Below are 24,320 nucleotides of genomic sequence, written 5' to 3' on the forward strand. Positions count from 1 at the left end.
AATAAAAATAATAATGGCATTTTGCCCTTTCCATATTGGATAAAAGATAGTTTTGAATAAACATGAATGTGTTACAAGGTGGGGGGACTTCACGCAATATTTGAGCCGTGGGCTGGAACTAATTCTGGTATTTGAGGGTAGAAATCAATAATATACTACTGAATTCGATTTGGAACATTTTCTTCTTAAACTAAACAGGTGTTCGTCTTTCTGTCTGTCTGTCATATCTTTTTGAACAAAATAATTGTGCGTCTATATTTGTGACACTATGCAGACTACGCTTGCAGGATTCCTTCACCTTTCTTAGACTGACTCACGGTTCTTGCTACTAGTTATTTCTGGAAGAGGGCTACTGTTGTATCACGGTACGTTAAAAATGATATCCTATTAATGATCAGACATCAAATCAGAGGTCTCCGCACCTTTGGTACAGTACAAATTAGCCCAATTTCATAAAATTAGGGTAGACATAACGGCGTGCTCTAGTGCAGCTCTTGCCCAAACATGTAAATTAGACCAGCGCGTTATTCCCGGGAGACAGTTGGGCGAAATAGCCAGGGTAGACATCAAAGGTTTTAATCATGGTTAACGTTTAAATACCTAAATAACCATTGCTGTGTCGATGTTGTAGAATGTATCATTGTACCCTATAAAGATACCTCCAACGTATAGAAAAGAGTTTGCAGTCTTATTTATCACAACGTCAAGTCCTACTCAGACACACGACAGTGTGACACGGAAGATTTGGCCGTTCGGACACAGTACGTGTCCCCAGAGTGTCACATTAGTTCTAATACATATAAAATGTTTAAACTGGATGTAGATGTTGATGATGATGAGCATGTGCTGGCTGAGACTTAAGAAACATAATTCTGTTCAACATCACAACTAAGTTCGATAATCCTGCTCGTATAAAAAAAAAGCAGTGAGACAAATACTTTGATTGCCAGATGATTTATAAGAACGATAAATTTTAATGAGTCAACTATTTAGTGTTGAATGGAGAGAGGGGTTTTGGTGTCATCAGCTTTACTATGCACTGGTTAACACTTATCACAGTTACCAACCCTCATTTCGGTACAAGACTAACCCCAAGTGTATTGATAATTCATCCTATTTTTTTCCATGCCAATGTTTGTTGACATTTGGTTTAAATTCGATGATAAATTTTGTCCAGTTTTCGTGACTTTTGGGCGAGAGAGAGAAATGGGGTTTAACGTCCACTCGACACAAACTAGGCCATTTCGGGACTAACACGGTTCAATTTTATTTCAATAATTCGCTTGCGCGTAGGGGTCTTTGGCAGTGGGATGAAACTGAGGACCCGGAGAAAACCCGCGAGGTTGGACAGGCGACTTTACTCCTTGTATTTTTGGGCAAACGGATAAAGATATAAAACCGGACGTTGTAATAAGGTAACCCAAAAATGGCTCGAATATTGATTATGACTATACAAGACTGTGATCAAATTGAATATGGTGATCATAACACAGGAGGTGAGATATCCAAAATTTAGGAAATGTGCAACAGTATGTAGAAGTTAACATTGATTTCAATCTGTAGTTGTCTCCCCTTACTTGCATTGCCTGTAGGAATCGATACTCGTGAAATAATGTGAAAGTAAATAAAACTGATGTTGGGAGTTCCCGTAATGCTGTATTGAAATATCTTGGATATATTTCGCATGTGTAGCGGTACAAAGAAAATAGTTGGTGCAGCCTTGCAGATGCTGGTCATTTGTGTACTTTGGCGACAAGTGTAACCATCCCTTATAACATCAAAAGACGACACAATATATTAATAATCTTAACTTAGAATTGTTTAAGAGAGAGAGAGAGAGAGAGAGAGAGAAGTGGGGCTTAACGTCCACTCGACACAAACTAAGTCATTTCGGGACTAACATATGGTTCAATTTTATTTCCATAATTCGCTTGCGCGTAGGGGTCTTTAGCAGTGGGAGGAAACCGGAGGACCCGGAGAAAACCCACGAGGTTGGACAGGCGACCCTACTCCTTGTCACGTACAACCGGGGAATCGAAACCACACCAGTTGACTCAATGACAGACTTTATGATACAGCGCGCACGTGCTAACCATTCAGCCATCCAACCCCCCAGAATGGTTTAAACTAAAATAAACATATTGAAGTTAAAGGGAATATGGTTTCATTTCATACATTGGAATAATTTACCGTATAAACTAAAACTCCAAGGAACTAGCCGCGTTAGGCGTCTTGCTGCATATTCTGTGCTAATCTAAGATTAAAGTTATAATATTGTTGTAAAAGTTTAAAAAAAAAAACTTCGAATAAATGTCATATCTAAAACTGATTATTTAAACAATTTATTATTCATTAAGGTGTATAGAAAATTATACAAAACATTATCGCGATATTAACAATATACAATTGTAGTGGTCAAAGGAGAGAGACAAAAATACAATAAATTTTTTATCAAATGAGCATCATTTGGAGATATAGACCAAATAAAATATAAAATGAGATATGCCTTAATTCTTTTATGTACAATTTAATAAAGATGCAGAAAACGTTACTATTTATAAGGCTTTAAACCGTTATATTTAATTTATCCACCCGGTCCGTTCCGAATAAAGAGTGCATTTTTAAATAACCTATTAATGAAATATATTACATCAAATTCATTTTGTAAATTTTGCTTGACTTTCACTTTAAAAATAATATTAAATTTCGTAATAGTAATAGTATTGGTTTTCTAGCCCAATTTGGAATTAACGTTCATTGAGAAAAGGGGCATAACCGAGTTTTTAATAAAATAAAAAACACGGTCTTTCTTTCTTCTATTTTGACGTAAAAATCTGATTTGAATTTAAGTTTATTTTTGATATTGTACTGCAGGAAATTAAAGCTTTTTGCCTTATTTGTGAAACTAATATTGCCCTTCGTAAAATGAATTTTGCCCTTGTTCGCTTGAAGAATATTATCAAGTTGTTTTGTATCTTAAAGGATTAAAACATGGTTAGAAATTAATTATTCTTAGCCTTTGTCTGACTTATTTAAGACTATATAAAGATGGTGGCAAGTACATTAGGATTGACCGATGTTAATTACATTTGTATCAATTTTAGGTCTGATGGCCTGGAATATTACGCGTTTAATAGGTAAATGCAGCAATGTGATTTTGCTGACGTGTGCCTGTTGCTCCAAACATCAAAAGGTGATAAAATACAATTTGATCAAATGAGTCGCTTTTAAATGTCAATATAAATACAGAATTATACGTAATACATATAAACCTTTAACCATAAAAATGTACAAAAATACAATAATTTACAAAAGGTAACAATTGATATGTACATGAACAATAACGATATATACAAACCATAGTATTAAAATAAAAATGTATACAAATTGTACAAAAATATAACAATGAGACTGTCTATATTGATTTATCCAAAAGTTTAACATCGAGGAGATCGTTAACATTTGTTTTTCTTGCAAAAAGAAACAAAAACAAACAAAACAAAACAAACAAGTCATCAGATATATTATTGACATTTGACTGTGTTAACGCGTTATTTCTGTCGATATTCATATCCAACATAATTTCGAACTAGCAATAACGCGTGGCAAGATTTATCTTAAAAAAAAAATAACCGAAAAATAATCAAATCAAAATCAGTGACTAAAGGTATAAAATGGGCAAGATGTTTACATCTATAAGATGACTGAGAGTGGTTGGCACTCACAACAAAACACAACACAAGGTATACATGGATTTATCACCCAATAACACATTCTATAGTAGATATCGCTTTTGTGAAAATTTCATTTTCTACTTTACAATTAAAAGGGACGGAAAGGGTTGGGTGATAAATAAAATCTGCTTATCGTTATTTTTTATATCAAAAAGAAACAACACTCGTCGATAAAATAAAAGTAAAATTCGATAAAGCCTCGTTCTTATATACATTTTCGATATGTGTTGATATTTTTTAATATATAACAATCTGATCAAAATATAGATTTGTATTTCGTTTCGTATTTTATAGTTTCGATGGCCTCCACTACACGAAGATCTGACCCTATGATATCAGACATTTGATTAACCAATCAATCGCCGTAACAGACTCTCACATAAACCTGAACGCGGATTATATAACAACTCTTCCAGATCCTAGTGTAGTAAAGACAAGTAAAATGAAATTTTGAACTATAAAAAAAAACGAAACGGAATAGGATCTGTGTTTTAATCAGATTGATATAAAAAGGATCGTCTATATAACTACTTTCGTAACGGAGTAGTAGTTTTAGCCATATATACCTTGCCCTGTGTGTTGTTGTGCTAGATGTCATTTAAATAAATGATTAACATGACTAGTGTGTAAAATAGATTTTTCAAAATGGAGTATACATATTGATTATTGGAGGACATCAACTCGGTATTGAATAAAACAACTGAATAACAAAATTATTTGTTAAAATATAAACAGGGCCTCCAGACTAATATACCAGGAAAAATAATGAACCCGTTATTTATTAAGAATAGCTCCACGTAGTTAAGCACTTTTTTATTTTTGACATCTGGTTTATGTGTTGGCATTTTCTGAATTCACCGTGTTTTTATAATTTGCATTTGCTTTAATTGTGTTTGTTCTGTCATGTGTTATGCGAATGTTTTGTTTCTAGCGTCAACCAGTACAATCATTAGTTCTATACATAAATAAAACTAAACAAATTTCAGCAAAATTTATAAAAAAAAAAGAATTTTGTGCACGCGAGTCGTTCGCTTAAAGGTGGATATAATGAGATCATTTACATATATACATAATAAATTAAAATACATTTTCTTTTGTATATTTATGCATTTTCGATATTTACATATTAATGTACAAACATTTATACATTACGATATATTGTACAATGTTTAAAGCTGTATCCTACTTATAGCCACGTAAGCTTGATATTGAACAATTATATATAACCGAAAGAGGACATAACGCTTAAAAAATATTGAGCCAAAGCACGACATTTAGATGTTTTAATTCGGAAAACACGCGCACGTTAAACCCGGCATACACGAGTGATTTCCCGTAGGCAAGTGGTCAAAAGTTGCCCGCTGTCGTGCCACTGCGACGACAACAGATATTGACGTTTGCTGCTGGTTACATGTTTCCAGATATCAGACGAGTTGGACAAGGATAGGGATGACAATCCCTGAACCGTGCCTACACGTTCCTATGCGCTCATACAGTCGCGAATTTGACAGCATCTTTAGTTGCCTACGATTGCTCGTTGCTCCAACAAGCAAAATTAATCGTCCGTGTGTGCCAGGCTTTAGTAAGAATGTGTTTATTTTAATCTATTTATTTTTTTTTTATTTCTCATATTAGTGTCGGCGTCGTATTTCACATTCTTTGATAACAATGTTTAAATTTCAATACTTCATCTAATATTTTCAAGATATAGTTTTGTTTTCAGATGATATTTATTTGAAACTTATGTTAATTTTCGGTAACCAATCTTTTAGATTTCTCTGTATATTAGCAATATATCCTCTTCGGTATAATCCAATATTACGCCGACCAATATAGTGGTCACAGGAATCCAATCCAGCATTCCCCTTTATTTTGAGCGGAATTAATACCGCTAACCAATTATTAGTTAAGGCAATCTATGATTCAATTGACACAATGAAATACAATGAATTGAAGATGACCGTGCTCTGGTGTTTCCTATGGTGAAGAATTGGCGTAGTGAATTCATGGCGGTGATAGACTTGGCAAGATCGATGAAACTTGGCGGGAAAAAAGTTGAGTTAAACATAAAAAGAACAGTGGTGATTTAAAGAAAAACAGAACAACAGTGAAAAGGCAAAGTATACTATCAACTAGAAATGCTATCGTAAAAGAAATAGAAACTTTGATAAATTGACAAAGCTCGAAATACAAATCCTATAAGAGCCAATGAAACAAGCAACATGCGGTTAAAGATGGTGATATTAATATCGCTAGCAACCCTTACAGCGCCAAACATATGAAATTTAATTTCCATCAAGGTCAGAGACTCGTATTTAAAAATATTTACGATGAGTGGGTTCCAGTTGATAAAGGTAATTCGTTTAAAACGACCAACTTTTATTTGCGTTACACACAGCTGTACTAAAGAGTGCTAAACGCGGTTATAAATTTGTCAAGCACGTATAATATTTCTTTATTTGCCTAAGGGTCGATATTTTGTGTTTATGTTAAAACAATTAAACTGTGGTCGCTAGCGAAATCATAAAAAGAACATTGACAAGATGACGAATGACACATGCGCAGCTGAAATAAGAAAAGCAGTGATGATATAAGCGACCGTGTCATTTCAACTATAGTTGTAGCCAAGCGCTCCTTGAGTATGATACCACTGTAAAACAACCTAAATCTAAAGAAACGGTTATTCCTCATCAAATCACTAAAAGCCTAATCTAAAAATGGCAAAAACCAAGGCTACAAATGTTTATAAAGAAATAAAAAAGGACCAAATTCTTTGGTTGTATTTATATACACCGTATCTCCAACTTGACTAAACATGGGCTCCATTTAAGAGACTTTAAATACCAACAAATAAATTAAATAATCCCCCGAAAAAAATACTTACACTATATACACGAACATACTGAGAAAATTCCTTTACAATTTCAAAACTTTTTAAAATACTTACTCCTTAAAAAAAAATATCGAAACTTACTTTTTTCCTTAAGTCTATGTTCTGCTTAATCATTTTACTAGTAATCTTATTATCCTTAAACCTTTTCAAAGATGCAATGACTTCAAATAAATTTGTGCGACATCTAGTACATGAATATTCTAATAGACGACCATATGGTGATTAAGATGATGATGCTGATAAAGGAAGGGTTCTTGTTGTCTTATTCTTGAATCACCGATCCAGTGAATGCTCTTTGATTATGTGTCTCCGGTGCATAAATTGCTTAGCTGACAATTTTTTTTATAACTACAATATGTTGCGGGTGCATTTTACACACCGAACGACACAGCAATCAACGATATCCAAAATAACTGAACGTCCCTTCATCAACTTGTATTAGTAAGGATGAATGCAAGAAATCACTTACCCTGATCATGCGATTACAATAACGACAGTCATGCAATAATAATAAACATATTCACATGTTGTATTTACAAAAATATACAATGCATTCAAGATGCATATGGGAATACTTAAAAATATACATTATGTTGAACCATATATACATACGTTTTCACTTGACATAGTACATACTCGTAAGATGCTCTTATTTTAAACACACGCACACTTTTTATCCATTTGCCTCATGTTTACATGCTGATAGGCTAAAATATTATTATCAAAAGTATTATTATTACTTAAATCTTACATGATCACACCGATACAGAAGACCTGGTACCTAGATTCCTGACGTACAGGCTGCGCTTTGGTTTCTCCATCGCTCTGAAAGAGAAATAAAACTATCTGTTGTACTATTATGTTCACGACTTTTGAAATCTGGAATAAAATGTGGTTAGGAAGTTAATAACATACTTCAACCCCGGTTACGTACGCTGACAATACGCCAAGAATCAACAAAATTAAGCATAAAAAACGGACCCGATGATTCAGCTCAATCGGGTTTATACATTTTGCGCTTAAAACACCATGCTTTTGCTGCACATATATTTAAGAAATGGCTTTATATCACCTGCTGGAAATTGGATCAGGTGATGCGCTAGGTTATCTGATCTTTTAAAGACCGAAAAATGTCATTAAAATGAGTAACATAGATTATAAAAGGCCAATAACCTCTGAAATAGCAGCCCGGTATATATAACACGGATACATTAATATGCAATATATAACATATAATCCATGCCTGAACACAATATACATATATATAAAAACTTATTAAACTGCGCACGCCACCTATGATTGTTTGCGATCATTATAATGATCTAATAATAAATACACCTTTTCACCACGCTGCGGCACCCTAACATGAATTTCCGTTTATGTCATATGCAGTTTATTGATACGCTTTATGCAATGTACAATGGATTAGTTGAGAGACGACAGGTTGCAGAAAGTATATGACAAATCCAATATTGTGATAGCAAGGATGTTAGTTGTACGTGCACATGTTCTTGATCCATGAATAAATATGATGACTGGCTTAATGAGATATTTTGACATTAGAACGTTAATTGGTTAAACAAAAGACCAGATAAGAGAAGAGAAAGAGAAAGAGAGAGACAATACATAAATGTCATGAACAAGCGAACAGTTATCATACGCCGCGTGCAGTACAGGCTTATTTGAAAATACAACGACCACAACTTACCGCTTGGTCAAATGAATATATGCGCTGAAATAAAACTATAGAAATGGGTTAATATGAGTTGATCAAATGAAATTAATACACATATTGATAAAATGTTGGGTTTCCCAATTCCAGTATATTTAATACCAAAATTTTATCAATATGTGCGTTTTGTGCGATGAATCCTACCTGTGTGCTGTGCAATCTAAAGCGAAGGATACATTGATGAAGACATAAAACGCGGTGGTCTTCCTAACCTCTTCTTGTGGATTACGGTAATTGCGATACCAAACACGATAACAGAAGGTATACCAATAACTAATGCTGCTACGATTGGCCAAAAGCTGTCATTGTTTTCTTCTGATGTTGGTGCCATTCCTAAATCACTCGAACTAGCTGCTGTACCAGACTCCATAGATGTTAAAGGTGTATTAAGGTTCGGTTCCGTCACTAAATTTGACGTTGTCGATCGAATCGTTTGAGTTGTGTTATTTTCAGAATCTACACTAATACTGTTTGTACTGGGCTTAAAGGACTGGGTTTTAGGCGGTTGTTGAGTTGTTGATTTAATTTTGATGTTGTCTGTTGTGGACGGTGGTTTAGGTGTTGTTGGTGATGGTTGGGGCGTTGTCGATGGTTGCGTAGAAGACGTAGGGGGTGGTTTGGGAGTTGTTGACGGCCTAGTGGGTGTGTTCGTCGTTACCGTTGTACTCGGTGTTGTTGTGGTACTCGGTGTTGTTGTGGTACTCGGTGTTGTTGGTTTCGTCGTTGTAGATTTTACAAATGGCGTAGTTTGTTCTTCTGTTGTATCCGCTCCCATACTTGCTGTTGTCGACGGTGTATATTCTGTGACATTTATAGGTGTTGTTGGAGATTTTCCTGGTGTTTGGCCTGGGTTGCCTGCCGTACTTGCAGCTACGGGGACGGCAGATGTTGTTCTTCTTCCTCTAGGAGGAGTATATGGGGACTTAGTGATAGGCCCATACGTAGAACTCTTTGGTGTTAGTACGTCAGTTATCGTAGTCTCCATAGTTATTTCTTCTGCTAAATTGTCATCGACAACTTCTGATACCCCAGCTGTCACATTTGGATCTGCGGAAGGTGCTATAGCTGTTGGACTAGGGGGGACTCCAGTTTTATCTACCGAAGCTCCGTTTTGCTTATCAGCTACATCGTCCCAAAAACTTTTAGCATGTGGCTCAGCAGTGGTAGTTGGTGCAGCTGGTGTGAATTCTCTACCTTGTATATTAGGGTTAAAGAAATCTTTACCCGCTACATCTAAAATCTCATCATTCTGAACTGAAGGGAAATCTTCTTCTTTGGCCACGTAACCGGCAGGTATTGAACTGGGATCAGGATATTCCAAACCGACTTCTCTTTTTCGGCGAACAATAGGATGGTTGCTAAGAAGATACGAAATAACCTGGAAAGGGTTTTTCAAATCTTCTGGCAAATTGCATACTCGATGAAACTCAACTTCTAATCTGTAAAATGAAAACAAAAATACGTTAAGTCACACTATTCAATGAGTGCCGTAGGTTTTAAATGTTATATTCTTAAAATTAATTATTCTGGACATAAGGGAATTGAAACGTACTTGGTCTTGTGTTGTTTTCCCACTGTGTTTACATAGGTTTTAGTATTATCATCACTGGGATCAATAAGTGTTTCTATAGAGAAGTCATCAACTTCATTTACTTCATCTTCGAATTGAATAAAGAGCGATAAGTCCATGGATAGTTCACTGTCGTTCTGAAAACAAAATAACACTAAATTACTCAGATACCATTACAACGGGCACACTTTGTTATATATACATGGGACTTGTTTTAAACTGGAAGGTTCACTTTTAATATTTTTTATTTTATTTTTCAGTCCGTCATTGGATTTTGTTTTCTAGACGAGCAAACATACAAGTATAGCCTGTACACTCAATATGCGCGAGGCAGCGTATAACCTTTTAAAAGATTTCTCTTTTCCAAAAAGGATTACATTAGAGCCATTTAGTTACTGGATAGAGCAATAAACTATAACACAATCTTAAGCTTGTTATAGTTTATTAAATCGGAACGTTCACCTATAATATCCCGTTTTCATTCATTTATTTAAAATTGGAACAGTCTCGTTTTACAATATTTTATGTAGATTAATACACACAATAGAAAATCCCCCCCTTCGTTTTTCAAATGGGATCTCTTTCAAATTGTAACGTTCTTCACCAATATCAGTTCCCGTTTTACTATGATTTATGAAGATTGTTACACAAAAATTTAAGCAGAAACGCTTTCTTATTTATTTAACAGTGTCCCATCTTTATATCAAAAACACAACCCGGTAAAGTCTATTTATTTACAGACAAGACAAACCATTATTCAAATACTCAAACTTCAAATCCGCACAAAAATGGTTCAGCAAATACGAGAAACTTTTGTTATGAATAGTTATTCAAGACTTCACGTAGCTTACAGGCATATGTGAAAACTAAATACTTGAATGATGTGTTACGTTACAGTTCAAATATTACACATTCAGGTGTAGGATTTTTGGTTGGATTTATTAACGAGGGTGGATCATCTAACTTGAAAACAAACACACTGGCACTCTCGACTTGTGCTTAGACCTATATGTTCTATACCTAACATGAAAAAAAAACTTATGTCGAGGGTCGTGTCAGTTCTTCGCTTCCAATTGCTAGCCACTAAGACTCCCAAAACATGAGAAGAGATATCACTTGTTTTTGAAAGAACATACACAGCCCATCAAGTGGTTGGAGTCCGATACTCTCAAATGGGGCCATTTTATTACCTAATCTATGTGTCAGTAACGCCACAAGAATGGTTGTTTTTACCAGGGTAGTAACATCGCGCGAATGATTACATTGCCAGCGTACCACGAACATCGTGAGAGTGATTTTATCGCCCAGTCTAGGTAGTAATAGTAACACCGTGAGAATGATTTTTTTATTACCAGGGTACTAGTGAGAATGGTATTAATGTCCAGGTACAAGTAACATCGTGAGAATAATTTTATTACCAGGGCACCAGTAACATCGTGAGAATGATTTTATCGCCCAGTCTAGGTAGTCGTATTAACATCGTGAGAATGATTTTATTACCAAGGTACAGTAGCATCGTGAGAATGGTTTTAATGCCAGGGTACTAGTAACATCGTGGGAATGATTTTATCGCCCACTCTAGGTAGTAATATTAACACCGTGAGAATGATTTTATTACCAGGGTAATAGTAACATCGTTAGAATGGTTTTAATGCCAGGGTACAGTAACACCGTAAGAATGATTTTATTACCGGGGTACTAGTAGCATCGTGAGAATGGTTTTAATGTCAGGGTACTAGTAACATCGTGAGAATGATTTTATTACCGGGGTACTACAGTAGCATCGTGAGAGTAATTTTATTACCGGGGTACTAGTAACATCGTGAGAGGTATTTTATTACCAGGGTTCCAGTAACATCGTGAGAATAATTCACCAGTCTAGGTACTAATAACACTGTGAGAATGATTTGAATAAAAGAGTACTAGTAATATTTTGAAACTTTGAAAACGAAGAAAGGGGAACTACAACAACTAGGAAAGCAACATTCTGTTGATAAACATTCAATTACATTTACACAGTTTGTTGCCTCGGGATGTCCCAGCATGGATTCTCGTTCTCACTCAATGGGGCGTTCTAGTAGTTCGGATGGAGTGAAAAAAACCGTAGCCTTAGCGCCGCTGTCCGGGCTCAATTTCCTCCATAAAACACTGCATGGTGTATGGCCGTTTTCATTGGTACGGTTGGTACATAAATGAAGGACGTTGAAGCCCCAGAAAATTTCCAAGACTACAAACTATGATTCCATGCATTTAAGTCCACCCTAACTAAAGAAACATAACTGTTGTTTCTATGATCCCAGGAGAAACTGATCCTTAATTTAAATCTACCTAAAGCAAAGAAACATAACAACTGTTGTTACTATGATTACAGGAGAAAACTGATCTTTAATTTAAATCTACCTAAAGCAAAGAAACATAACTGTTGTTACTATGATTACGGGAGAAAACTGATCCCTTCATTTAAATCTACCAAAACAAAGAAAAATAACTTAGTAGAAAACTGATACTTTAATTAACAACGTAGGATTTAAGATACAAAAATCTTCTGGGAATCGAATAAAAAAATGATTACGGGAGAAAACTGATCCCTTCATTTAAATCTACCAAAACAAAGAAAAATAACTTAGTAGAAAACTGATACTTTAATTAACAACGTAGGATTTAAGATACAAAAATCTTCTGGGAATCGAATAAAAAAATGGGCCAAATTGAAACTGCAATGTAATGTTAAGTATTTTTGCTTATGTTCGTAACTGTGTCGTAAAGAATTCAAATTACGCAGTCTTTCACAATTGTAGTGTCTGTAAATGGTATTGTATTATCATTGGATTAGGTACAGTAAAGGTCCCGACTCAATCTTCTCCTGGCAGTTGGCCCAGGTTCCTAACAGATCTGGACATATAAACAAACAACAAAGCTCTTTTAAGCTATTAGGCTTACAACAAACATTACTTAGGTTCAAACAAACGGTTACAAAATTCCAAATTCAACTCATTGCATCCTTAAAAACCATCGAATTTAAGAACGACGGAAGAAGACTTTCTTTTAACTTCGGAGAAAGCTCTTAAGATAAATCCTTGAGGAAGGTAAATATCACTCATAGATAAGATAATATTATAGGCGGGTTCATTCAAACTCAGTATCATCGACACATATTTTATAACATTCAAACAATATTATCTACAATGAAATAGCTCAGTGTTCATCTGTGTACATTATATTTTCACTACAAAGGTAAATATACAGAAGTGTGACTATGTAAATACATCTACTCTATTAAACAGACAGATAAAGAGAGAGAGAGAGAGAGAGAGAGAGAGGGGAGGGGGGTTAACTAACGTCCACTCGACACAAACTAGGTCATTTCGGGACTAACACATGGTTCAATTTTATTTCAATGATTCGCTTGCTCGTAGGGATAACGTCAACTTGACACAAACTAGGTCATTTTGGGACTAACATAATATGGTTCAATTCAATAAATCGGAGGAAACCGGAGAGAAACTGATAATGAATGATAAAAGAAAGGAATGAAGTTTTACGCGACAAGGACAGGTCACATAAAAAGTGAGGGTGGGGGATAGATTTTGTAGCATTAAAAAATGAAGCTATCATCAGATCCGGTATGGAGAACAACAGGCTTTTATTCTTGGCAGAACAATAGAAAAGGATTTTGCTTTGAGGTATTCATTCCCAAACATTCACCCGCCAACCTTACACACTAACAAATGTGTACCCCACACCGTTATTATTTGCTTGTTCTTTCGTTTATAATACTCTCTAATTTATTCAAGAACATTTGAAATGACTTTATCGCTGTTAGAAAACAAAAACAGACAAACCTCTACAGAATCGAATTTACGGGTGATAGGAATTTCTTCATGGTGAATATTGACTTTATCACATACACTCAATGCTGACCATTGTAGATTCTTGGCACATTTCACGCTGCAAAAATAATCGATATACATGCTAATACAAACTACCAAAGATATAGAAAGAACTTTAACCTTATTTACCCCTGGTTCTAATGTTATCTGTTCACACACATATTTTTTTCATTCCGATATAATTCAGCGATTTTAATTCCCAGGACTTCACTATACATAATTTTTCATTTTTTTTTTATTTCTAGTTTATTTACATTGAAACATTCTGGACGACATGGATTACAAAAGTTTTGATGTCTTCATAACCAGTGATGACATTATGCTTACTGATCGAGCGGCACGTCCTGTCGACGTTCCGTAATGCATTATCACAATATTTATTACAGGCATTGGCATTTTGAATTATTTGGAAAAATCCTTCTCAGAATGTCAGTATCGGTAAAAACTAAATGACCTAGAATAATATCTCGTGTGAAACTAAATAGAGCAAGACAAACAGTCGCAATATTTAACTGGGTGCCCCGGGCTCTCATTAAGACGTTGGCGCCTTCTGAACTTCCCATGCTATTTTTTGTTTTCATTTTTCAGTGTGCCGCGTCTGAGACGAAAAACTGAGACGCCATGTACAAATTGACAAGGCACGTAAAATATATATTGATAGTGGGACACCCCAAATCATAGAATTATTTTTTTAGTCTCAAAATGACTTAACTAACATGTTTATTTCTTTCCTTTTTGTTTCTAGTCATTTGTTAAAATACATCTTCTCATATTGCCGAAAGGCAGATTATGGATTAAGTCGGCTGGAAAAGGGGATGGGGTTGATTTTAAATGAGCTGAACTAAAACATAGCCTGTTTAAAAAAAGATTAGAAACAAAAGGTAACTAGTTTAATTATTGTATATTTTGTGACCCATCATGTTTGAACGAAATAACCCTTTGTACCAAAGTACATGTACACGGTTTTTTTTTTAAAAACGGAGACTATGATGCAAATGCCTTTTGGCGTGGCAGTGTGAAGGTTTTCTATATTTTAGTTTACGTGAGATTTTGTATGGTAATGTCTTTGATGCCCTGGTTACTCTGACACAAATATTACATGTCAGATCACAATGACCGAATACAGATTGTGTAATTTATTGTAATTTACCTGTCAGATCATCGTGACCGACTACAGGTTAACATTGTATAATTTATTGTAATTTACCTGTCATTGTCTTTGCATTTCAGCACAAAATACACAAAAGGAATTTCCTTTCTGCTGCAAATATCCGTTCCATTAATAGCTGAACCTTCTAATCCAATAATAGAGAAATATGTCTTGCATTCGCCAATTGGCTGAAATTATTTAAAATATAAGATTATGAGAAAGATAGGGAAATACAATACGGTTTCAATCTGCTAAACCCCAAGACTGATTTACGAATCAGGGTCAAAAGCGTCGCTCCAGCTAATTATAAGTAGTGACATGTGTCATACATGAAGTAGGATATGCGTATCCTTTTAGATTATTTGATACCACTTCTTGTTTGAGGAGTTTGCATATCCAGTACTTTTGTAATACAGTAAAGTTATTATTGTTTTCAAAAATACAACGAAACAGTAACACACAAACCAAATAAATAAATGAAGCTTACAGCTTCAGAGTCCTTAATCCCGAAGACATCACAAATCTGACTTTAGGTTTACTGTAAAGCAGTACCGTTACTATATAGACCAGGGATGTTTAAGGACCAACAGCTACTTAACTGTACTATAACTCAGTGTCCTGATAATATCACAAATAGGAATAGTAGGAATAAGTTCCTACTGAATTGGACGAGCGTAAGGATTTTGTGTTAATTTTGTTTTGTCTTTCATATAATAATCCTATAACGAACAGTTCAATAAAAAAGTAAATTTGTGGTCATCTGTCATAGAAAAACCCCTCTGAAGAAGACATTAGAGGTTGTCTAGATTACGACGTTGGTTGCGAGGGCCCACATAGCTCTTCCAGCTTTGGGGCTCTGGATAAGTAGGTCCGCCACTGCAGACAACATAACAATATATCAAAGTCTAATGAGTGTTACGGATTCGACATCAAAAAGACAAAACGGATGGAAATGTCCAAAAGTATCTTACAATAATCTACAAGAATCTACGATATAACCAAATTCTTGTATTGCTCGCTGCTAGCAATTTCCGCCGTGTTTTGTGGGTTGTCTGCGAGTATGTCTTCTAGAGTTATGATTACTTGTGTGCAGTGCGGTTCGCCTGCAATAAGCCCGTGTCGTGTAGAACTTAAAAAACATTTGGCTGTGTATGTATAATCAGATTTAAGATATATTTGCGAAATAATCAAAATCCCACAAACATTTTTAAGTAAATATATTGCCATATTAGTACTGTGAGAGAGACAGACAGAGAGATGGGTTTAACGTCCACTCGACACAAACTAGGTCATTTTGGGACTAACATATAGTTCAATTTTATTTCAATAATTCGCTTGCGCGTAGGGGTCTTTTGCAGTGAGGGGAAACCGGAGGACCCGAGGAAAACCCACGAGGTTGGACAGGCGACCCTACTCCTCGCCACGGGGAATCGAACACACACCAGTTGACTCAATGACAGACCATATGTTACAACGCGCAAAAGCTAACCATTCGGCCATCCAATCCTCCAAGATTAAAAGAAGTTGCTATAATAACCCCTTCCCATTATTAAGGACATATGGCTGCAGTTTCCAGGTATCCTGTAGGGCTAACAGGTTAGTTCCACTGATCAATATGTTAATACATATATTATTTATGTTTCCAGAATCCGAATGATTCTTTATATACAAGAATATACAAGATTGAACGTTCCGTAACTGAATTAGCTCAATCCTTGATATTTTATCGGCCGATCACCATCGCTGCATGTTTTGATTACGTCACGAATCTAATCACATCACCTCTGTTTCGGGCCGGACAAGAAAGTTACGGGAATCAGTTCCGTGTCACTCGATCGCAATTCCGATAATTAGAAACGTTCTACGTTGACAATCGAGCGATTCCTAACAAATCTTCTAGTTTATTTGCTATACAAGATTTCAAAACATAATTTCGAATTGTGTATTTGGGTTTACGAAACTGTACGTTTTGAAACGTTATGTAGCGAGTAAATCAGAACTAACATATTATCTCGAGATATGTACATTTAGTGCTCATATTCCACTTTTTTAAATTTCGAAAAAATAATTTAATGTTTCCTCATTGCTTTTTGTAAAGTATGACAGATATTTTAAATTTTGTAATTTGTAAAGTAGTCCTGTTAATACAAAAAACATTATATGGAACACAATTACTATTTTATTTAAAGCGACGTTTCGTTGAGGGTTCTCTCAACGTTTTCCATATTATGTTTTTTGTATTACGTATGTCAATTGCTAAATGCCACTCAAAGAAGATAGTCCTGTTAAGATACAAAAATATATTCTCAGCGAATCTTTTAACCGTTAGTTGCTAATCCACGGTGATATATTTAAAATAACTAATCTGTTACAAATATCGGGGGGGATCTTTTTCTAAATGTGTACAGTATTTGAATAAAAAATAAATCAACAATTTTAGGAAACGATATGGGAGCCGGTTATGGCACCGCATTTGAAAGAATATGAATCATTGGGTCCGGGGAGGTTGTCTTACCCCTGATGTGAGAAAAGCTTATATATTCCCGCCTACCTTAGACGAGTTTGGGGATGTTAGAGCTTTTCGCTTAGTGTTTACCTAAATAGACATCCCCTCTCTTAAATAAAGCGTGTGATTTTCATTTGACATTATAGATATTGCCCCGCTGCTTCCCTCTTTTTAAATTTGTTCCATTGTTTACTATAATAAAAATGCCCTAGGCTGTAGCCTTAAACATGTATTATGTAAAATTTAGAAACACAAATAGATAATGCAAAATGAATACACTGAAAATTTCATTCAAAAATTATTTTATTCTGGGCGAAGTTATCACTGTTTGGAGTTTTGACAATATGTGGCATTGATTGTTTAATATCGTAACAACGGTAGGTGTTGTTCGTGACTTATCCTCGCTTCTCCATTTTCAAATTATCATTAAATGGCTGAAGCTTTCTAATGTACTCAATATCGGGGCCATCCGAAGACCTAGAAATTTGATAATCGGCTTGTTATGTTAATAAATGTTTAAATAATTTGCATTTAGCTCTTACATAATGCATCCTTCATTAGCCCAGTCGTAGTAGAACAGTAGGACGTTAAACCCCATTTCATTTCATTAATACGCATATAAAAATATATCTTAGTTACTTCTAATAACTGAACAGATTTATAATATTACATTAATATAGTACGGAACAGTACGGCAAATGGGTTTTACAAATTGGCCCTAGGATTATCGGATTTATGGAATTTAGAACTTTAGAATTTCTACAAGGTCCGTTTTGTCCCATCAGCATTAGCTATGCTTAAAGAAACATTTGATATCAAATTTTAAAGGAGACATTAGGTTAAATCAAAAAGGTGTTTTGCAAGCTTTCGGTTTATTTATGTTTTATAATGCGATGCCAATATAAACTTTCTTCTAACTAATTTGAACTAAGAGTGAAAAAGGACGGTTTTCACCCAAAAGTCAAAGATATTTTTCACACGATTAACACACAAACAGAAATGTTAAGGTACAGCCGGCAAATATTTACAGCCTCACTGATAAAATATGAAGAAAAATATTGACACTTGTATTTATTTATAAGTGTTCGTTTTATTGAATTGCGAAACATAATATTGGCTATTCTGAAATAGTATACAATTTTGACCATTTATACAATTTTGATGTTACCGGTGTCTTTAATAGAAGTGAATTATGAGGTGTGAGAAAACAATTGATTATGTCTCATTATTGACTCAGTCTAGAATTTTGAAAGATATCTGTTTGCCATTATAATGACGTAATTGGCTTTGTCAGGAATGTTATTAAAAAAAGTAACTGACTGTATAAATAAGTTATGCATAGCCACATTAGTTTTCAACATGTATTTAAAAAAGGGAATATTTGTAATTTTCAGTAAAAATACCGGATTTTCCGCGTTTGACTAATAAAGTCTCACTAGAACTAAGATTCCATTTTTAAAATAAGGACTGAAACCTGTCCATATCTAAATAATGCAAGTTACAACAAAAACGTAGGTTTAATACCAAATTGGCCTTGATGAATATAAATGCTTTATCGTTCAGGTGTCAGCAGATGATTCTGAATAAAATCAATAGATGAGAATAATTTCCGTTAGACGTCATCGATTTGAATATGCTTTTAACTGGTATGCCTTTTGGTTAGACTATTTTGTATTGTGTGTGGTCTGAAGATCTATTGATTATTCTAAAATATATCGTCTTTAGACACGAAATACTGAATAGACTAAATATTTATGCTATTGAATTCCCCCTTTTAATTCCTAATACATACGTTTCTGGTGATGAAACAAATCCCCAATATTCTAATTGTTTTCAAGTCAGGATTATACAGACCGTGTCATTTATATGTATTCGCGGTGCACTTAAAGATCGTAGAGTTTTTACATTCGAAGCATGGTAAGAAAAATGTAGATTTTACAGACAATTCACGTAATCATAGAAAAAAGCATGTGTAAGAGAAACTCATTCCCATCGCTCATCCCCCTCTGCCCAAATACAAAAGACAATTATTAATTATTCAAATAATTATTTCGATTCATGTTCTATACAAACAAGATTGGTTTTATATCGGTTTATTTCTTAGGAAAATGATTGCTTTTACTTGCCGAATCAATAATCTGCCAATACAATATGTAGGTCTCTCCGAAGGGTTAATGTTTACTTGCATCATCAATAACCGATTTCCCTGACAATTCAGTTTCCAAAGCCCCGCGTTCAGAACGATTGATCTAAATAACTATTTGGGTAGGACTTAAAGGAGCTAAATCGCTAATATTTGTGATCTAGAATTGACACAAATGGGTCTCAACGCATACAATAATGTAATATAAATGTATATAAACTGATTTACATTCAGTCGTTTCCGTTTTTATTTCAAATCAGTTATGTTCGGCGAAATACGCCAGAATTCTCAATCGAATGGCAATCTCTAGTGTCTGGTTAGTCCAGTGTACACCCCATGCTCTCCGGATAAGAATATGAGGCGTCACCGTTCGACGTGACTTGTGGAATATGTCTAGCCTCGTTCTTGGAGTCCCTTGTTACAGAAGGCGCTAAAATGCATTATGGTACACGATTCGTGTACTAATGGTAAAATGTTTATTTTGTCTTAAACATTGGATATCAGAAGCCCATCTTTTCCCGGTAAAATCACAAAATCAATGTTGATTTAGATTGACAAATAATTCGTCGAAGACTTTGGATGATACTGAGTTAGAGACTTAGAATCTCACACTGTACTACTGTGCTATAATTTTGGCATCACGTCACCATATTTTTTCCCAATCAAAACTTTTCATCGCAATTTATGCTAATAATTAATATTCAACAAAATGCAAAATGCAGGGGCGTGTAATGGCGGGGTGGGGGGAGGGAGTATCGAATCAAACTGTAAAACTAAAATTAAATATTTTTAAATTTGAAATTATCGCTGTTAACTTTGGTGTACCAGCTGCCATAATTACTTTTAATTTTATTTCATCTATGGTTCCCATTCTTCCTTTCCCACATTGGGCTCTACACTTAGATTTCGGGGCATACAATTAAAGATTTGGCCTCTGGGCATCACCAAATCTCTGCATAGCACTGACTGAATGCTATTTCTATAATATCCCAACATATATATATATAATAAATGCCTGAAGAGCAACTACGGTTGTGAAAACTTTAGCACAAATTATGTAGTTTCATTTCGACAACATAAATTTTACTTTACGCTTATGCTAATATTTCTGGAGATATATATATTATATATATAACATAACGCAGGAAGGATAAAGCAATATTTTTCAGTTTCATAGTTTGCCGATCCTATCCCAGTGGTGAAGGAAAAACTGAACTTAATGACTCACTAAACAATCAGCTTTTGGCAAATATTGTAGTTACCTATCTGAATAATTAAATATATTCGTAGATAAAGACACGCATGGGGTGGGTGTTTCAAGGAGTGTTTTATAGCATGTTACAAATTCATTAATATAAACAAACCGTATTGCATGTTCTATTGTACAGCGCAACGCCCTCCGTATATCTACGTGTCAACATGTAGGAATGAATGTGAGGTCAGCTTGTTAAAAAAATGAAAGTGGTCTGATATTGAATGTGCATGATGATTTGAGCTTGAAGTGTTTTTGTAAACTGTTAATTTAATGTGACGCATATAAGAGTGACGGTTACTAAAAATATATTGGGTTAAAATGAAGTAGTCTTTATATCCATTAATACGAATTTTATATAATTTTAATATAACGCACCATACTGTCTACAATTACGTGTGTCATACGTTTATGTGTTTTTCTTTCTAGATCCTAGTTCGAGATAAAAAAAAAAAATATACGTGTGCAAATTAAGACATCGTATTTTTTTTCTATCACTAACCGAATGAGGAATACGAAGGAGATAAAATGGTCTTTTAAGACTAAAACTTGGTGTAAAAGGTGTAAACTGTTGAAATGCTTTGGAATAGAATGTATTATTATGTTTGTTCGCAAGGAAGAGGCGGGGGATGGCCGAATGGTTAGCACGTACGCGCTGTATCATAAGGTCTGTCATTGAGTCTCTTGGCGTAATTTCGATTCCCCGGCTGTACGTGACAAGGAGTAGGATCCCCTGTCCAACCTCGGGGTTTTTCTCCGGGTCCTATGGTTTCCTCCCACTGCTAAAGACCCCTACGTGCGAATTATTGAAATAAAATTGAACCATGTGTTAGTCCCGAAATGGCATAGTTTGTGTCGATTGGACGTTAAACCCCATTTCTCTCTCTCGCTCTCTCTCTCGCTCTCTTTCTCTCTCTTTTGTTCACAAGATTAATCATGAATTTACATCGAAATGGCACTACACGGGAGTTTTACACCCTTTTTTTTGACATCTTACAATATTCAATTTTAATTGTTCTATGAATTTTTAACTTATTTAAATAGGTCGAATCGTTCAGATTCTCACTTTGGTAGAAAGTTAAATTGTATTGAAATCCTAGTTTTCATTTTAGTACATGCTAATCCTTCATATTATGTTATTAGTTATTCATACTTCATGTATTTTTATTAAATATTATGCTTGTTGTAATATGGAAATAGAGCATACAACTTCATTACGATCTAATTATAGAGTATGACCCCTCAAGAGCCCCATTATATAGTAAAGCTATGTGTCACTTCTAATACAGAGGTACAGAATTAATTTTAATAGTTAAAACTAGTTCAATTGAATCTCTCAACTAAATAAACAGATGCAAGTGTTCTAGAAAGTGTAAGCATATCCTGCCTCGTGTAAGAAACCATCACCACTTACAGCTACTTTGAGTATATAGTTTATATCTATGATTTCCCGAAAGGACGCTGTGGCCGTTGAAGTGGTCACTTGAAGCGTTTACTTTTACTTATTTCGTTAGCTAATTCTGGATCAAAAAACCGAATGGGGTTGAAGTTGGGTCTGGAGACTATTGAAATGCTACATAGTTGAAATAGTACCATAAAATGACTACATGGCTACAAATATTGTATTTATCTTAGAGGAATAATTGTTGCTATACCAATTAGCCAAGCTTATAGTATTTGTATAAGAAAGGGAAGATATTTGCTAAGGGAGATACGGTATTATTCTGGTGTTCTGAGGTGTACTTTGGCAAATGTCATTCACAAAGAAATTATAAAGACAATAGTGTGTTGTCTGTAGACACTAACTAAAAGTCATCTAATGCTTTACATAATAACGTTAACCACAATACCGAACCTTGACGAATGGCGTCATTAAACAACCAGCTCAATGCAACATTCAGATAATATTTCAGTGCATGGCCTATAATAAGATAAAGCTATTTATTAGAGTGATGGATCGGTAACTGATCAATCGATTTATTATATCCTCTAGGTAATTCTTTAGTCATTTAAGATAGAATTTAATTGAGATCATCAAAAAAAAAAATAATTTAAGGAACTAATGGTGTTTGGATAAAATAAAAGTAAAGATAATCGGTTGAAACAAATTATGTCATCAATTCTAAATTTTCATCAAGAAATTCATATTAACATACCTTGGCTTGAATTACTGCTATCGTGAAAATCCACCAAATACTGAGTTCGGCTAATTTTGTGACCATCTTTAGTAGAGCAAAGAAAACTATTTTGATGAAAATATTCCTCTGACTTGAAGATAAGACTAACTTAAGTTTGTTATCAAGTTTGTGTTATGAGACACGCCTCCAATTTTAATACCTATATATAGAAATCTCCTCCTTAATCAAGTTTTTCTGGAATGTAATGAAAATATGACGATGATGATAACAATTCGTTATATTCCCGCCTTTCCGTGTTCAGCTTACAAAAGAAAGTCCCACGTAATAAGTAGTTATTCCAAGTCAGTAACTGAAGAAACGACAAAAGCTGTTCTTAAAAATACCCTTCTCTGAATGAACGTGTACACACTAGACCAACCACTTCAGGTCTGACAGTAAACATTGTCATTTGGTCCTCTTTACACCAAATGTTCTGTTATTTCATTGGTTCGTCCGTATTTGCTTTTTGAATACCGCGCGACGTCCTCTTCAGGAGAACAGACGCCTAATTTAAGTATCGGATTTTCTGATGAAATGTTAATATAAAACAGAAACATTTGTTGGGTTTGCTTCATTCTTTAATTCTTATTATTTTTCTGAAACGGATTAATGTTAAAACAATAGTTGATTTCAGTCGGTTTATCTAATCCTGGTAGTTTACACTATATGCACACATCGCGGATAATTTTTAAAGATAGCCATAATATTATTTTTCCAGATCAATACAGTGTGAATTCTTTTCAGAAATTGAATAAATAGATTCACAATAACGGCATTGTAAAGTTAGACGAAACATCCAACAAAGCTTAAATGCCAGAAACCTGTTTCAAATATTACATTTTTCGGCTATGGTTATTCGTTTGGGCTTCTTGGAGACATGTACGCGAAAACGCGCCAAATACTTGCAGATCAAACCCCCTCCAGGTCAAATCGTCTTGTTTACAGGGATTTCTCTTGTATTGCAGTAAATGGCTCAGGTTAAACCTCTGGTTGTCCAAACTAAAAGAGAACCATTCACGATGAAAGCAACCCATGGTTTCCAGCGAGCTTGGTTAAGTTGCGGTCAAGAACGGTTGATTGAGGTCACGCACGAACTGTCCACAAGAATATCAGAGGGACAAAAAGAACGGGATCGATCACTCGACCGCGTATGGCGCTAGGACCATGGGGTAAACATAGAAATACAGGGTTAGAAAATATATGGATTGAATAATACAGACAATGTTTATAATAAACCGTCTATATAAACCCTAAATAAGTCTACGGGAAAATA

At 34.7% G+C, this 24,320-nt stretch overlaps 1 protein-coding gene across 1 annotated transcript; it reads right to left on the bottom strand.

The window, feature by feature from the left end:
- Nucleotides 1-5,832: 5,832 nt before the first annotated feature.
- On the bottom strand, nt 5,833-23,462 carry LOC126817953 (mucin-2). The gene is made up of 6 exons (XM_050545127.2): nt 23,027-23,462; nt 15,027-15,157; nt 13,772-13,877; nt 9,912-10,066; nt 8,504-9,798; nt 5,833-7,452 (listed from the first exon to the last, which is right to left on the bottom strand). The coding sequence occupies exons 1-5, from the start codon at nt 23,090-23,092 to the stop codon at nt 8,520-8,522; spliced, it is 1,737 nt and encodes a 578-aa protein (XP_050401084.2). The 5' UTR covers nt 23,093-23,462; the 3' UTR covers nt 5,833-7,452; nt 8,504-8,519.
- Between the last annotated feature and the right edge of the window lie 858 nt (nt 23,463-24,320).

The sequence above is a fragment of the Patella vulgata genome, chromosome 4 (genome assembly GCF_932274485.2).
Source record: "Patella vulgata chromosome 4, xgPatVulg1.2, whole genome shotgun sequence".
NCBI classification, from domain to species: Eukaryota; Metazoa; Mollusca; class Gastropoda; family Patellidae; genus Patella; species Patella vulgata.

Bases quoted from the DNA above. Each gene is read 5' to 3' on its own strand.
- LOC126817953 (XM_050545127.2), bottom strand. From the start codon at position 23,092: ATGGTCACAAAATTAGCCGAACTCAGTATTTGGTGGATTTTCACGATA. The intron at 15,158-23,026 runs GTATGTTAATAT...AAATAATTTCAG, and splicing joins TAGCAGTAATTCAAGCCAAG to CCAATTGGCGAATGCAAGAC. The intron at 9,799-9,911 runs GTACGTTTCAAT...TTCATTTTACAG, and splicing joins GGAAAACAACACAAGACCAA to ATTAGAAGTTGAGTTTCATC.